The 15,086-nt window shown below is 41.3% G+C and overlaps 1 protein-coding gene across 6 annotated transcripts in view; it reads left to right on the forward strand.

Annotated features, from left to right (window-relative positions):
• The window catches only part of EFHC1 (EF-hand domain containing 1), an 81,057-nt gene that overhangs the window by 10,410 nt on the left and 55,561 nt on the right, over window positions 1-15,086 (forward strand). For 5 of the 6 annotated variants that reach the window (XM_084968338.1, XM_084968339.1, XM_084968341.1 and 2 more), the window contains one exon: window positions 9,798-10,019. The exons of the other annotated variant lie outside the window; for it this stretch is intronic. Coding sequence is in view for 1 of the 5 variants with exons in the window: in XM_001928760.7 (XP_001928795.4) it covers window positions 9,798-10,019 (222 nt within the window). In the remaining 4 variants the exon portion in view is untranslated. The remainder of the gene's footprint in view (window positions 1-9,797; window positions 10,020-15,086) is intronic. 6 annotated transcript variants of the gene reach the window in all.

The raw sequence follows: 15,086 nt of genomic DNA on the forward strand, positions 1-15,086 counted from the left end.
GTTTCTTTTAGGTTATTCAGTTTTTTGGCATATAATTATTCATGGTAGTCTCTCATGAGCCTTTGTATTCTTTGTGGTATCAGTAGGTGTTGTGATGTCTCCTTTTTCATTTCTGATTTTGCATTCTCTTTTTTCTTAATCAGTTCAGCTAAAGGTTTATTAATTTTGTTCATATTAAAAAAACAGCTTTTAATTTCTTTGATCATTTCTTTTTCTAATCTCTCATTCATTTATTTCTGCTCTAATTTTTATTATTTCCTTTTTCTGTTACTTTGGCCTTAGTTCTTTTTCTAGTTTCTTGGAGCATAAGGTGAGGTGGTTTACTTGAGAGCTTTCTTTTTCTTAATGCAGGTGTATATCATTATAAACTTACCCCTTAGAACTGCTTTTGCAGCATCCTATAGGTTTTCATTTTTGTGCTTTCTTTTTCATTTCTTCAAGATTTTGAAATTTTTCCCCTTTGATTTTTTTGATTCAAGGTTGTTCAAAAGTGTGTTATTTAATTTCCTTATAGTTGTGCATTTTCCAGTTTCCTCCTCCTGTTGATTTCTGGTTTTATACCATTGTGTTCGGAAAAGATACATGGTATAATTTCAGTCTTCTTAAACTTTCTGAGACTTATTTTGTGACTTACCATATAAGCTGTCCTGAAGAATGTTCTGTATGTGCTTGAGAACAACGATTATTCTACTGCTGTTGAATGGACCATTCTGTATGTATTTGTTAGATCTGTTTGATCTAAAGTATGGTTCAAGTGCAGTGTTCCTTGTTGATTTTCTATGCAAGGATGAAAGTGGGGTATTGAGGTCTCTTCAAATGTGTTAGTGTTTTATCACATATAAAACTGCCCTTGCATCTTTTTTTTTTGTTTTTTTTATTACTCAAATGAATTTATCACATCTATAGTTGTATAATGATCATCACAGTCCAGTTTCACAGGATTTCCATCCCACAACCTAAGCACATCCCCCTACCCCCCAAACCGTCTCCTCCAGAGACCATAAGTTTTTCTTTTTTTTTTTTTTTTTTGCTATTTTTTGGGCCACTCCCCCGGCATATGGAGGTTCCCAGGCTAGGGGTGGAATCGGAGCTGTAGCCACCGGCCTACGCCAGAGCCACAGCAATGCGGGATCCGAGCCGCGTCTGCAACCTACACCACAGCTCACGGCAACGCCGGATCGTTAACCCACTAAGCAAAGGCAGGGACCGAACCCGCAACCTCATGGTTCCTAGTCGGATTCGTTAACCACTGCACCACGACGGGAACTCCCCATAAGTTTTTCAATGTTTGTGAGTCAGCATCTGTTCTGCAAAATTCAGTCTGTCCTTTTTTCAGATTCCACATGTCAGTGAAAGCATTTGATGTTGGTGTCTCATTGTCTGGCTGACTTCACTTAGCATGATAATTTGTAGGTCCATCCATGTTGCTAAAAATGCCATTATTTCTTTCCTTTTAATGGCTGGGTGATATTCCATTGTGTGTATGTACCATATCTTCTTGATCCACTCCTCTGTCGATGGACATTTAGGCTGTTTCCGTGTCTTGGCTATTGCAAATAGTGCTGCAGTGAACATCGGAGTACATGTGTCTTTGTGAGTCAGTTTTCTCTGGATAGATGTCCATAAGTGGGATTGCTGGATCAAATGGTAGTTCTATGTTTAGTTTTCTGAGGCATCTCCATACTGTTTTCCACAGTGGTTGCACCAATTTACATTCCCACCAACAGTGTCATAGGGTTCCTTTATCTCCACACCCTCTCCAGCACTTATGGCTTGTAGACTCTTTGATGATGGCCATTCTGGCTGGTGTAAGGTGGTACCTCAGAGTGATTTTGATTTGTATTTCTCTAATGATGAGTGATGGTGAACATCTTTTCATGTGTTTTTGGCCATCTGTATGTCTTCTTTGGAGAATTGTCTGTTTAGATCTTCTGCCCATTTTTTGATGGGATTGTTTGTTTTTTTGGTTTGGAGCTGCAGAAGGTGTTCATAAATTTTGGAGATGAATCCCTTGTCAGTTGCTTCATTTGCAAAGATTTTCTCCCATTCCGTGGGTTGTCTTTTTGTGTTGTTTAGGGTTTCCTTTGCCATGCAGAAACGTTGAAGTTTGATTAGGTCCCATTTGTTTATTTTTGTTTTTATTTTCATTACTCTAGGAGGTGGATCTGAGAAGATGTTGCTGCTGTTCTGTCAGACAGTGTTTGGCCTATGTTTTCCTCTAAGAGTTTTATCATTGTCTGGTCTTCTATCTAGGTCTTTAATCCATTTTGAGTTTATTTTTGTGTGTGGGGTTAGGGAGTGTTCTAATTTCATTCTTTTCCATGTGGCTGTCCCGTTTTCCCAGCACCACTTGTTGAAACAGGCTGTCTTTTCTCCATTGTATATTCTTGCCTCCTTTGTCATAGATGAGTTGGCTGTAGGTGTGTGGATTTAATTCTGGGCTTTCTATCCTGTTCCACTGATCTATATTTCTGTCTATGTGCCAGTACCATATGGTTTTGGTGATTGTTGCTTTGTAGTATAGTCTGAAGTCCGGGAGCCTGATTCCTCCAGCTCCATGTTTCTTTTTCAGGATGTCTTTGGCTATTCTGGGTCTTTTGTGCTTCCAAACAAACTTTAAAATATTTTGTTTGAGTTCTGTGAAGAATGTCCTTGGTAATTTGATAGGGATTGCACTGAATCTGTAGATTGCCTTGGGTAGTATAGTCATTTTGATAATATTAACTCTTCGAATCCATGAGCATGGTATATCTTTCCATCTATTTGTGTCATCTTTGATTTCTTTCATCAGTGTCTTGTAGTTTTCAGAGTACAGGTCTTTTGTCTCTTTAGGTAGGTTTACTCCTAGGTATTTTATTCTTTTGGATGTGATGGTAAACATGATTGCTTCCCTAATTTTTCTTTCTGATCTTTCATTGTTAGTATATAGAAATGCCGTCGATTTCTGTGTATTAATTTTGTATCCTGAGATTTTGCCAAATTCATAGATGAGCTCTAACAGTTTTCTGGTAGAGTCTTTAGGATTCTCTAGGTATAGTATCATGTCATCAGCAAATAGTGATAGTTTTACTCTTCCTTTCCAATTTGGATTCCTTTCATTTCTTTCACTTCTCTGATTGCTGTGGCTAGGACTTCCAGAACTATGTTGAATACTAGTGGAGAGAGCAGACATCCTTGTCTTGTTCCTGATCTCAGCGGGAATTCTTTCAGCTTTTCACCATTGAGAATGATGTTTGCTGTGAGTTTGTCATATATGGCCTTTATCATGTTGAGGTAGGTTCCTGTGATGCCCACTTTCTGAAGGGTTTTTATCAGAAATGGGTGTTGGATTTTGTCAAAGGCTTTTTCTGCATCTATTGAGAGGATCATATGGTTTTTATTCTTCAGTTTGTTAATGTGGTGTATCACACTGATGGATTTGCGGATATTGAAGAACCCTTGCATCCCTGGGATAAATCCCACTTGATCATGATGTACAATCCTTTTAATGTATTGTTGGATGTGGTTTGCTAGTATTTTGTTGAGGATTTTTGCATCGATGTTCATCAGTGAAATTGGCCTGTAGTTTTTTCTTTTTTTGTGGTATCTTTGTCTGGTTTTGGTATTAGGTTGATGGTGGCCTCATAGAATGAGTTTGGAGTGTCCCTTCCTCTGCAATTTTTTGGAATAGTTTCAGAAGGAGAGGTGTTAGCTCTTCTCTAAATGTTTGATAGAATTTGCCTGTGAAGCCATCTGGTCCTGGACATTTGTTTGTTGGAAGTTTTTAAATCACAGTTTCAACTTCCGTTCTTGTGATTGGTCCATTCATCTTTTCTATTTCATCTTGGTTTAGTCTTGGAAGATTGTACTTTCCTAAGAATTTGTCCATTTCTTCTAGGTGTTCTGTTTTATTGCTGTATAGTTGCACGTGGTAGTCTCTTATGATCCTTTGTATTTCTGTGATGTCTGTTGTTACTTCTCCTTTTTCATTTCTAATTTTATTGATTTGAGTCCTCTCTCTTTTTCTTGATACGTCTGGCTAAGGATTTATCAATTTTGTTGATCTTTTCAAAGAGCCAGCTTTTCGTTTCATGGATCTTTTCTGTGGTTTTCTTTGTTTCTATTTCACTGGTTTCTGCTCTGATCTTTATAATTTCTTTCCTTCTACTAACTTTAGGTCTTGTCTGTTTCTCTCTCTCGAGTTGCTTTAGATGTAAAGTTAGCTTGTTTATTTGAGCTTTTTCTTGTTTCCTGAGGTGGGCTTGTATTGCTATAAACTTTCCTGTTAGAACATCTTTTGCCACATCCCATAGGTTTTGGAGTGTTGTATCTTTGTTGTCATTTGCTTCTAGGTATTTTCAATTTCTGCTTTGATTTCTTCAGTGATCCATTGGTTGTTTAGTAGCATGTTGTTTAGTCTCCACGTGTTTGTGTTTTTTTGCAGTTTTTTTCTTGCTGATTTCCAGTCGTATAGCATTGTGTTCAGAATAGATGCTTGATATGATTTCAGTTTTCTTAAAGTTACTGAGGTTGGATTTGTAGCCCAGGATGTGATTAATCTTAGAGAATGTTCCATGTGCACTTGAGAAGAATGTGTATTCTGTTGCTTTTGGATGGAATGTCCTATAGATATCTATTAAGTCCATCTGGTCTAATGCTTCGTTCAGGGCCTGTGTTTCCTTATTGATTTTGTGTCTGGATGATCTGTCCATTGCTGTAATTGGGGTGTTAAGGTCCCCTACTATGATTGTGTTATTGTCGATTTGTCCTTTTAAGGTTGTTAGCAGTTGCCTTCTATATTGTGGTGAACCTATGTTGGATGTGTAGATATTTAAAATTGTTATATCTTCTTCTTGGATTGATCCTTTGATCATTATGTAATGACCTTCTTTGTCCCTTAAAATATTCTTCATTTTAAAGTGTATTTTGTCTGATATGAGTATTGCTACTCCAGCTTTCTTTTGATCCCCATTTGCATGGAATATTTTCTGCTATCCTCTCACTTTCAATTTGTATGTGTCCCTAGAAGTGAAGTGGGTCTCTTGAAGATAGCATATATATGGATCTTGTTTTTGTATCCAGTCAGTCTGTGTCTTTTGGTTGGGGCATTTAGTCCATTAACATTTAAGGTAAGTATTGATATGTATGTTCTTATTGCCATTTTATTAATTGCTTTGGATTTGTTTTTGTTGCTCTTTTTTCTTCCCTTGTTCTCTCCTCTTGTAGTTTGATGACTCTCTGTAGTGTTGTATTTGAGTTTATTTTTCTTATTTGTTTGTGTATTAATTGTAGATTTTTGGTTTGCAGGTATTCTGAAGCTTTGATATGAGTCTATATATATATGAGATTGTTTTAAGTTGTTTGTCTCAATTGCAACTGCATCTCCAGTGTCTACATTTGTACCCTCCTCTTTTCATGATTTCTGATTTTGGTGGCATAATTGTGCATGGATGATTTTGTATCTTTACTGTATATATACCTTTACTGGTGAACCTTGTCATTTGTGGAATTTTTGTTTCCTGTTACTGTCTTGTTTCTTCTGCCTAGTGATGTTCCTTTAGTATTTGTTGTAAGGTTGGTTTAGTGTTGCTGAATTCTCTCAACTTTTGCTTATTTGTGAGGGTCTTGATTTCTCCTTCAATTCTGAATGATAGCCTTGCTGGGTAAAGTAATCTTGGTTGGTGTTTTTTTCCATTCATCACGTTAAGTATATCATGCCACTCCCTTCTGGCCTGAAGAGTTTCTGCTGAAAAATCTGCCGATAACCTTATTGGGGTTCCCTTGTATGTTATTTGTTTCTTTTCCCTAGCTGCTTTCAAGATTTTCTCTGTCTTTAATTTTGGTCATTTTGGTTAGTATGTGTCTCAGTGTATTCCTCCTTTTATATGGTACTCGTTGTGCTTCCTGGATTTGAGGGAGTGGTTCCTTTCCCATATTAGGGAAGTTTTCAGCTATTATCTCTTGGAATATTTTCTCTGTCTCTTTCTCTCTCCCTTCTCCTTCTGGCACCCCTATAATACGGATGTTGGTGTGTTTAACATTGTCCCAGAGTTCTCTGAGACTCTCTTCATTTGTTTTCATTCTTTTTTCTATTTTCTGTTCCTCATCCGTAATTTCCACTAATCTGTCCTCCACCTCACTTATTCATTCTTCTGCCTCCTGTATTCTGCTGTTAGCTGCTTCTAGTGAATTTTTTATTTCAGTTATTTTATTTTGCATCTCTTCTTGTTTAAGTTTTATGTCTTGTATCTTTTTGGTCAGTGTTTCCTGTAAGTTATCCATCTTTGCCTCCAGTTTATGTCCAATGTCTTGCATCATCTTCAGTATCAACAATCTAAAGTTTTTTTCCTGGAGGCTGAGAATCTCCTCATCACTTACGTGATTTTCTGGGGTTTTTCCTTTCTCCTTCATCTGAGTTATAGTTCTCTGTCTTTTCATTTTTACAGGTTTTTGGTGTGGTGACCTTTTTACAGATAATAGAGTTGTAGCCTCTCTTACTTCTGATGTCTGTCCCCCTGTGGCTGAAGTCGGTATGGAGGCTTGCTGTAGGCTTCCTGATGGGAGGGGCTGATGCCTGCCTACTAGTAGTGGAGCTGATTCTAATCCCTCTGGTGGTTGGGGCTGTCTCTGGATGGGTTTAGAGGGGGCTGTGTGCCTGAGGGGTCTTTAGGCAGCCTATTTACTGAGGGGCGGGGCTGCGATCTTGCCTGGATTGTTGTTTGGCCTGGAACTTCTCAGCCCTGATGGGTTGGGCTGGGTTTTCCCAAAGTGGGCACCTCCAGAGAAAGTCAGGCTGCTGAATATTCCCAAGAGCTTTGCTTCCAATGTCCTTCCCTCACAACAAGCCACATTCACCCCTATTTTCCCAGGGTGTCCTCTGAGAACTGCAGTCAGGTTTGACCCAGATTCCTATGGAGACTTTGCTTTGCCCTGGGACCCAGTGCATGTGAAAGTCTGTGTGCACCTTTTAAGAATGGGGTCTCCGTTTCCCCCAGTCCTGGGGAGCTCCTGAGCACAAGCCCCACTGGCCTTCAATGCCAGATGCTCTGGGGGCTTTTTCTCCCAGTGCCAGATCCCCACTTGTCAGAGTTTGGTGTGGGGCTCAGAACTCTCACTGCTGTAGGTGAGTCTCTGTGAAACAGTTACTTTCCAGTTTGTGGGGCTTCCCACCCAGGAGGTATGGGGTTGTTTATATCACGTAATCACCCCTTCTACCTCTTGATATGGCTTCCTCTTTGTCTTCTGGAGTAGGATATCTTTAAGGTTTCCGGTCCATTTGGTTGAAGATTGCTCAGCCTTTAGTTGTGAATTTTGTTGTTTTTAGGAGAGAAGTTGAGCTCCAGTCCTTGTATTCCGCCATCTTAATCCCCTCCCCCTTGCATCTTTTTGTATTGTGTTTCCATTAACAAATTGTTGAAGCTATAGCTGTGTTTTGTTTTGTTTGTATTTTTAGGGCTGCACTCTCTGCATATGGAACTTTCCAGGCTAGGAGTCGAATCAGAGCTGCAGCTGTTGGCCTATACCACAGCCACAGCAACTTGAAATCCAGGCACCATCTGTGACCTACACCACAGCTTGTGGCAATGCCAGATCCTTATTCACCGAGTAAGGCCAGGGATCAAACCTGCGTCCTCGTGGATACTACTTGGATTTGTTATTGCTGAGCCATGACAGGAATTCCACTGTAGCTGTTTTTAATAATTTTGTCCTTTACTTTATATTAGAGTTAAGTAGTTAACATGCCGCCAGGTTACAGTTTTAGGATGTCTCTGCTTACCTTTACCAGGCTGTTGTATAGTTTCATGTTACTAATTAACGTCTTGTTTCAGCTCAACGTGCTCCTTCCAGCTTTTCTTGTAAGGCAAGCTTAGTGATGATATAGTCCCTCAGCTTTTATTTATTAGGGAAAGTCTTTATCTTGCCTTTATTTCTGAAGGGGAATTTCTCTGGGTAAAGGACTCTTGGTTGGCAGTTTCTTTCTTCAGTGCTTTCTAGAGGCCTGAGTTGGCTCCCTGTGTGGTTCCCGGGCTCTGGTGGGGACAGGGTAGGGGGAGGAACTCTGGTGGCATTGGTAACCCCTGAAAACTGTGGTTCCTGGGGCAAAAGCTAGTGAAATCCGCAGGGGCTTTATGGCAGCTCCAGCTGTGCTGGCCATTGGCTTTGGGTCGAAATCTGTTTGTCTGCCAAGCAGATCTTTGTAAACCGTAATGTCTGCTGCCAGTGGCCTTCTTTGCTCCTAGCTGGCTCAGTACACTTTAGCTTTGCTGGTCTGGGTTGGGTGAAGCTGAGGTGGGACTTTCGTACAGTGCTCCTGAAAGACTGGAGAGTTAGTTGCCTACTCTGCTCTTCCTTTCCCAGTGAGGGGGGCTCTTTCTAGCTGGGAAGTTCCATCCTGGTGCTGAGCGATGCTGGCTGGGAGGGTGGGATGATGCAGACACAATGAAGCTGTCTTCCTTCTCTTCCTGTTTTGTGAATATCCTTGCTTTTTTGTTCTACTGTGTTGTTAAAACCTCCTAAATGGACCCTGGGCCTCTTCCAGAGCTTTTGTTCCATGGACAACCATCTAGCACTTGCTCGCTGGGGAGGCTGGGTCTCCTGTGCCACCATTTTGGTCTTCTCTGCCTTTAGAATATTTCCTTTCTACCTTTTTCTTTTGTTACTTAATCTTTTGTTTTTGCTTTTTCCAATTGCTCATAAAAATGTGTTGATTGTAAAAACAAACAAAAAACACCGTGATTCAGAAATGTATACTACAGACAGAACATTTTCCAGATCTAGTCTTTTGTGCACGTGTTTGCATGCTTGTAATTATAATACACATGTAATTTTATAAGCTGCTTTTTTGGGCTTATTAAATCACAAACATTTTCCCCAGATTGCCACATGGTCTTTAAAAGCAGTATTTTAATGGCTGCATAATAGCCCATTAAATGAGTTTTCCATCATTTACTCATACCTGTCTTTTAGATTGTTTCCCATGTTTTACTGCTGTAATTAACATTGTCATGGTCAGCCTTAGGCATATTGGTCTTTCTCATAATTTTGGATGATATCCTTAGAGGACCGGGTGGAATTATTGAGTTCAAGACCTTTAAGTCTGTAACATCCATTTGCTTTCCAAAGAGTTATAGGAATGTAGCAGTGTCACTGTAGCAAGAGGCCCTTTCTATCATTTCAGGTAAAAATTCACTTCATAGAACTAGATCTTCTTGGTTCCATGGTTTATGACCTCCAGATAAGATGAAAGACATGGAAAAACGGTACAAAATTAAGAGTACAGATGAGGAGTTCCTGTTGTGGCTCAGTGTCCATGAAGACAAAGGTTCGATCCCTGGCCTCGCTCAGTGGGTTAAGGATCCAGTGTTGCCGTGAGCTGTGGTGTAGGTCACAGACACGGCTTGGATCTGGCATTGCTGTGGCTGTGGTGTAGGCCAGCGGCTACAGTTCCGATTCAACCCCTGCCCTGGGAACCTCCATATGCCACAGGTTTGACCCTAAAAAGACAAAAAAAAAAAAAAAAAAAAAAAGAGAGAGAGAGAGAGTACAGATGAGATAATATTTTAGATTTTTTGTTCAAAGTGAGCTGGTAATTAAATCAGGTATTCCGTGTCGGGGCTTGAAGATTTGTCTTAAGGTCGGGCTGCTGGTTCCTCCCTCATTCTGGGCCAAGTGTTTCAGCTGAAAATACACATCCCTTCTCATGCAGGTAAATGTGATGTTTATAAGCGGAGGTTTGAGTTATATTTTTGAAAGCTAGCCCTTTCATCTAACAAATACCTGTCACATATTATGAATGACATGCTTCTTTTTTCCTTCAGAAAACAGCATTTCATAGAAGCCAGACGCTGGGCTACAGGAACGGCTATGCGGTCGTTCGCCGTCCAACAGTCGGGATAGGTGGGGACCGGCTCCAGGTCAACCAGCTGTCCCAGGCTGAGCTGGACGAGCTGGCCAACAAGGCCCCGGTGCTCACTTACGGCCAGCTGAAGCGGGCCCCGCCGGCAGAGTTCATTCCTGCACACGTGGCTTTTGACAAAAAGGTATCATCTGGGACGGTGGGGTACCCTTCGAGTTCACATTTCTGAGAGCCAACTGTGTGCAGAAAAGTCACCAGCCAACCGCAGCCTTTCCAGATCCTCTGAGGAGAAAATTGTTCCCATGCCTGAACCCTTAGTCATAGACAGCTGAACTTCGGACTGAAAGACTCTTTCTTTACTCAGGAAGCTGATTACAGAAAATAATTCCCTGTAGACTTCACTGAAATATTTTCTAAATACAGTTTTTAAAAAGTTGGAGGAGTCCTGAACTCTTGAGTTCATATTGCTGTTTACCCTCTTCTCTGTGTTTTCTACTTTTTAAAAGTCCTATGTTCTAGAGTAATGACAAATCCTTAATCTCTATAAAATGCAAAATGTCATCATGACAGGGACTTATTCTGCTGTCAGTTTTCTCCAGACTGTCTCCATAAGTTTTTGTTTTTTTGGGGAACATTCCAGATTTGGCATAACATAACCCGAGGGCAGTATAACAGTTTTGCTTTGGTCGTGTGAGTTGCTCTGTTTACATCTGTTAACATTTCTACATTATTTTTAATTTTCCTTGTCAGTGAGCCTCCTCTTTTCAGTAAAGTGAGGTTGTTCTAACCCCGAGCGTACAGAAGAATTACTGGTGGGACTTTTAAGGAGCCCGAGGTGTTCCCAGCCTTCACTGATTCTCACTTCCAGATGATGGTTATGTGTAACTGAGCCTGAGGACTGTTAACCAGTTTTTATAAGTTAACTTTCTTCATTTACTCCTAGCCTAGCTTCTTCATCTCTCTTTCTCTTTTTTCTTTTTTCTTTTTTTTTTTTTTTTTTGGCGTTTTAGGACTGCACCCGAAGCACATGGAGGTTCCCAGGCTAGGGGTCTAATTGGAGCTGTAGCCACCACTCTGCACCACAGCCACAGCAACGCAGGATCCTTAAGCCACTGAGTAAGGCCAGGGATCGAACCCTCAACTTCATGGTTCCTAGTCAGATCCGTTTCCACTGCCCCACAATGGGAACTCCCATCTCTTTTTTTTTTCCTTTTTATTTTGTTGTTTTTATTCAATGTTTATACCAGCTGGTCAACCTTTACTAATACGCTGCCTATTGAAGGTAGAGGCTGGAAGATGCAAATGATTCAGAGGTGGAAATATGCCATTTACATTAATAATCACTTAATTTAGGAGTTCCTGTTGTGGCTCAGTGGCTTAAGGACCCGACGTTGTCTCTGTGAGGATGTAGGTTTTATCCCTAGCCGTGCTCTGTGGGAATCAGTGGGCCTTGCTCAGTTAAGAATCCGGCAAAAAAAAAAAAAGAGAGAGTTCCCATTGCGGCCCAGCAGAAACGAATCTGACTAGGAACCATGAGGTTATGGGTTCGATCCCTGGCCTCACTCGGTGGGTTAAGGATCCAGCGTTGCTGTGGCTGTGGTGAAGGCCAGCAGCTAAAGCTCTGATTAGACCCCTAGCCTGGACACCTCCATATGCCACCGTTACGGCCCTATAAAGACAGACAGACAGACACAGACACACACACAGACACACACAGACACACACACACACACACACGAATCCGGCATTGCTTCAAGCTGTGGCTCAGATCCAGTGTTGCCATGGCTGTGGTGTAGGCTGGCAGCTGCAACTCCGATTTGACGCCTGACCCCAGGAACTTCCATATGCTGCATGCAGGTGTGGCTATGGAAAGAAAAAGATAATGAAGTAAAGAATAGTTAAATGCGTGGCTTTTAAATTAAGTTTTATTTTTTCAATGAGAAAATTTGTTTTTTCTTATTTAAATCAGGGTTTAAATTTTTTAGGGGTCTCTGAAAGTCCACTCAGCAGCTAATGTATTTGTCCATATTTTGAAATTCTTTGTACTGTTCTTCATTCCTAGGATATAACTCTTTCTCACATTGGTGAGAAAGACTAGGCTATCTCCTCTGAGTGCCTCCATCTTTTCACTTTGCTCAAATGCCAGTCTCATCATCATCACCCACTATATCCATTTCCCAGGCTACCCTCCCACTCTGTGTTCCTGGTGTTGGTCTTCATTTCATCTTTTTCATCATTAAAGTCCACCTCACTGCCATTTCACTCAGCTGACATCTTTGCTACCTTTCCTACAAAACCTTCTTTCTCCTTGTGGCTTTTTTTTTTTTGTCTTTTCTAGGGCCGCACCCTCGGCATATGGAGGTTCCCAGGTTAGGGGTCTAATCGGAGCTGTAGCCGCCGGCCTACACCACAGCCACAGCAATGCAGGATCCAAGCCACGTCTGCGACCTACACCATAGCTCATGGCAATGCTGGATCCTTAACCCACTGAGCAAGGCCAGGGATCGTACCTGCAACCTCATGGTTCCTAGTAGGATTCCTTAACCCCTGAGCCATGACGGGAACTCCACTTATGGCCTTTAAGAAACAGCACTGTGTTCCACCCTTGACTGTTGTATCACTTGCAAGCTCAGATCCAAAGCTGCTTTTTCCTTGTAGCCAGTGTTGTCTTTTTGTCTGGAGGTTTTCTTTGCCAGCATTCTCTTCCACCAGTTTGCAGCCTCTGCCCTTGCTCAGCCACCTCTTCCTTGAAACACTGCTTTTCCTTTGCTTCCAGGACTCTTCATTCTCTTGGTTTCTCTGTCTCCCTCATTGCATCTACTCAGGCCTCCCTACATCCTCTCCATCCTCTCACTTTTTAATGGTAAGCATTTTCTCTTCTTTTTTTTTTTGTCTCTTTAAGGTTGCACCTGTAGCATATGGAAGTTCCCAGGCTAGGGGTTGAATCAGAGCTATAGCCACTGGCCTACTCCAGAGCCACCACAGCAACTCGGGATCTGAGCTGCGTCTGCAATCTACACCACAGCTCACAGCAATGCTAGATCCTTAACCCACTGAGCGAGGACAGGGATTGAACCTGCGTCTTCAATGGGTACTAGTCAGATTTATCTCCCCTGAGCCACAATGGGAACAATTTTTTTTTTCTTTCTTTTTTTTTTTTTTTTTTGTCTTTTGTCTTTGTTGTTGTTGTTGTTGTTGTTGTTGTTGTTGCTATTTCTTGGGCCGCTCCCGCGGCATATGGAGGTTCCCAGGCTAGGGGTCGAATCGGAGCTGTAGCCACCGGCCTACGCCAGAGCCACAGCAACGCGGGATCCGAGCCGTGTCTGCAACCTACACCACAGCTCACGGCAACGCCAGATCCTTAACCCACTGAGCAAGGGCAGGGACCGAACCCGCAACCTCATGGTTCCTAGTCGGATTCGTTAACCACTGCGCCACGACGGGAACTCCCAATTTTTTTTTTTTTTTTAATTAAAAACACTTAGGAGTTCCCATGATGGTTCAGTGGTAGTGAACCCAACTAGCATCCCTGGCCTCATCCAGTGGGTTAAGGATCCAGTGTTACTGTGAGCTGTGGTGTAGGTTGCAGATGCAGCTTGGACATGGCTCTGACATGGCATAGACTGGTGGCTACAGCTCCAATTTGACCTAGCCTGGGGATCTCCATATGCTGCGGGTGTGGCCCCTAAAAAAAAAAAAAAAAAAAAAAAAAAAAAAAAAGACCACTTTTATTTGTGCTGCAATACTCTCTTCCAAGAAGCCAATGCCCTTCATTCAGATAATAATTCGGTTTTTACAGCTCCATAGGTAACCTGTATCCTGTATCATTATTCCTCTTTCATTCAGTGTGGAAAAAACAGCTGAATTCTGAGAAATTTAGGTGATTTGGGCAACTCATTTCAGTGGCAGTTTTGAGGACAAAAAATAAAAATACTTTATTTCCAGCCATTCCATTCAATATTTGGTGAATGTCAAGGTCTGTTCTAATGAATTAGACATTTACCTTCAGTGGATGAATTTAATACCAAATTGTTGAATCACATACATTTTAGTTTTGACCTTGTAGATCTCATATATTTAAATTGTACATTGAAATTAATTTTTTTATTAGAGTTGGATCACAATGTTCCTTCAGTTTCTGCTGTACAGCAAAGTCTGCTAGCCACTCATACACACACATTATTTTTTTTTTCCATTTTCCATCATGTTCTACCCCAAGATACTGGACACAGTTTCCTGTGCTGTATAGTAGTTTCCTGTGCTGTATAATCCCATCACCTGTCCACCCTTCCGTTATAAATGTAATAGTTTGCATCTGCCAATCCCAAACTCCCCCACCTATCCCCTTCTCTCTCCCCCTCCCCACTGGCGAACACAAGTCTGCTTTCCATGTCCATGATCTTTTTTTTTTTTGCTTTTTAGGACCACACCCACGGCATATGAAGGTTCCTAGGCTAGGGGTCTAATCAGAGCTACAGCTGCCAGCCTACACCACAACCATAGCAATGCAGCATCTGAGCCGCATCTGCCACCTACACCACAGCTCATGGCAACTCCAGATCCTCAACCCATTGAGAGAGGCCAGGGGTCAAACCTGCAACCTCATGCTCTTAGTCAGTTTCCACTGCACCACGATGGGAACTCCCTGTTTCTGTTTTGTAGATAGGATCATTTGTGCCATATTTTAGATTCTACGTATAAATGATATCATATGGTGTTTGTCTTTCTGACTTACTACTTAGTATGAGAATCTCTAGTTCCATCCATGTTGCTGCAAATGGCATTATTTTATCCTTTTTTGTGGCTGAATAGTATTCCATTGCGTATATGTATTACATCTTTTTTCCCCATTTTATTTGTTAAAAAATTTTTTTTATTATTGCTTATTTATAATGTTCTGTCAATTTCTTCTATACAACAAAGAGTCCCACTTATACACATGTACACATTCTTTTTCTCACATTGTCCTCTATCATGTTCTATCACAAGTGACTAGATATAGTTCCCTGTGCTATACAGCAGGATCTCATTGCTTATCTACTCCAAATGCTGTAGTTTGCGTCTGCTAACCCTAAACTCCCAGCCAGTCCCCCTCCCTCCCCCAACCCCTTGGCAACCACAGGTCTGTTCTCCTTGTCCATGAATTTGTTTCTTTTCTGTAGAAAGGTTCATTTGTGCCATATGTTAGGTTCCAAATATAAGGATATCATATGGTATTTGTCTTTCTGACTTACTTCACTTAGTATGAGAG

Source organism: Sus scrofa, chromosome 7, assembly GCF_054392235.1.
Source record: "Sus scrofa isolate SSC_HxYL_T2T_F1_AM1 chromosome 7, Sscrofa_HxYL_maternal_Yorkshire_Landrace_v2.0, whole genome shotgun sequence".
Classification (NCBI taxonomy): domain Eukaryota; kingdom Metazoa; phylum Chordata; class Mammalia; order Artiodactyla; family Suidae; genus Sus; species Sus scrofa.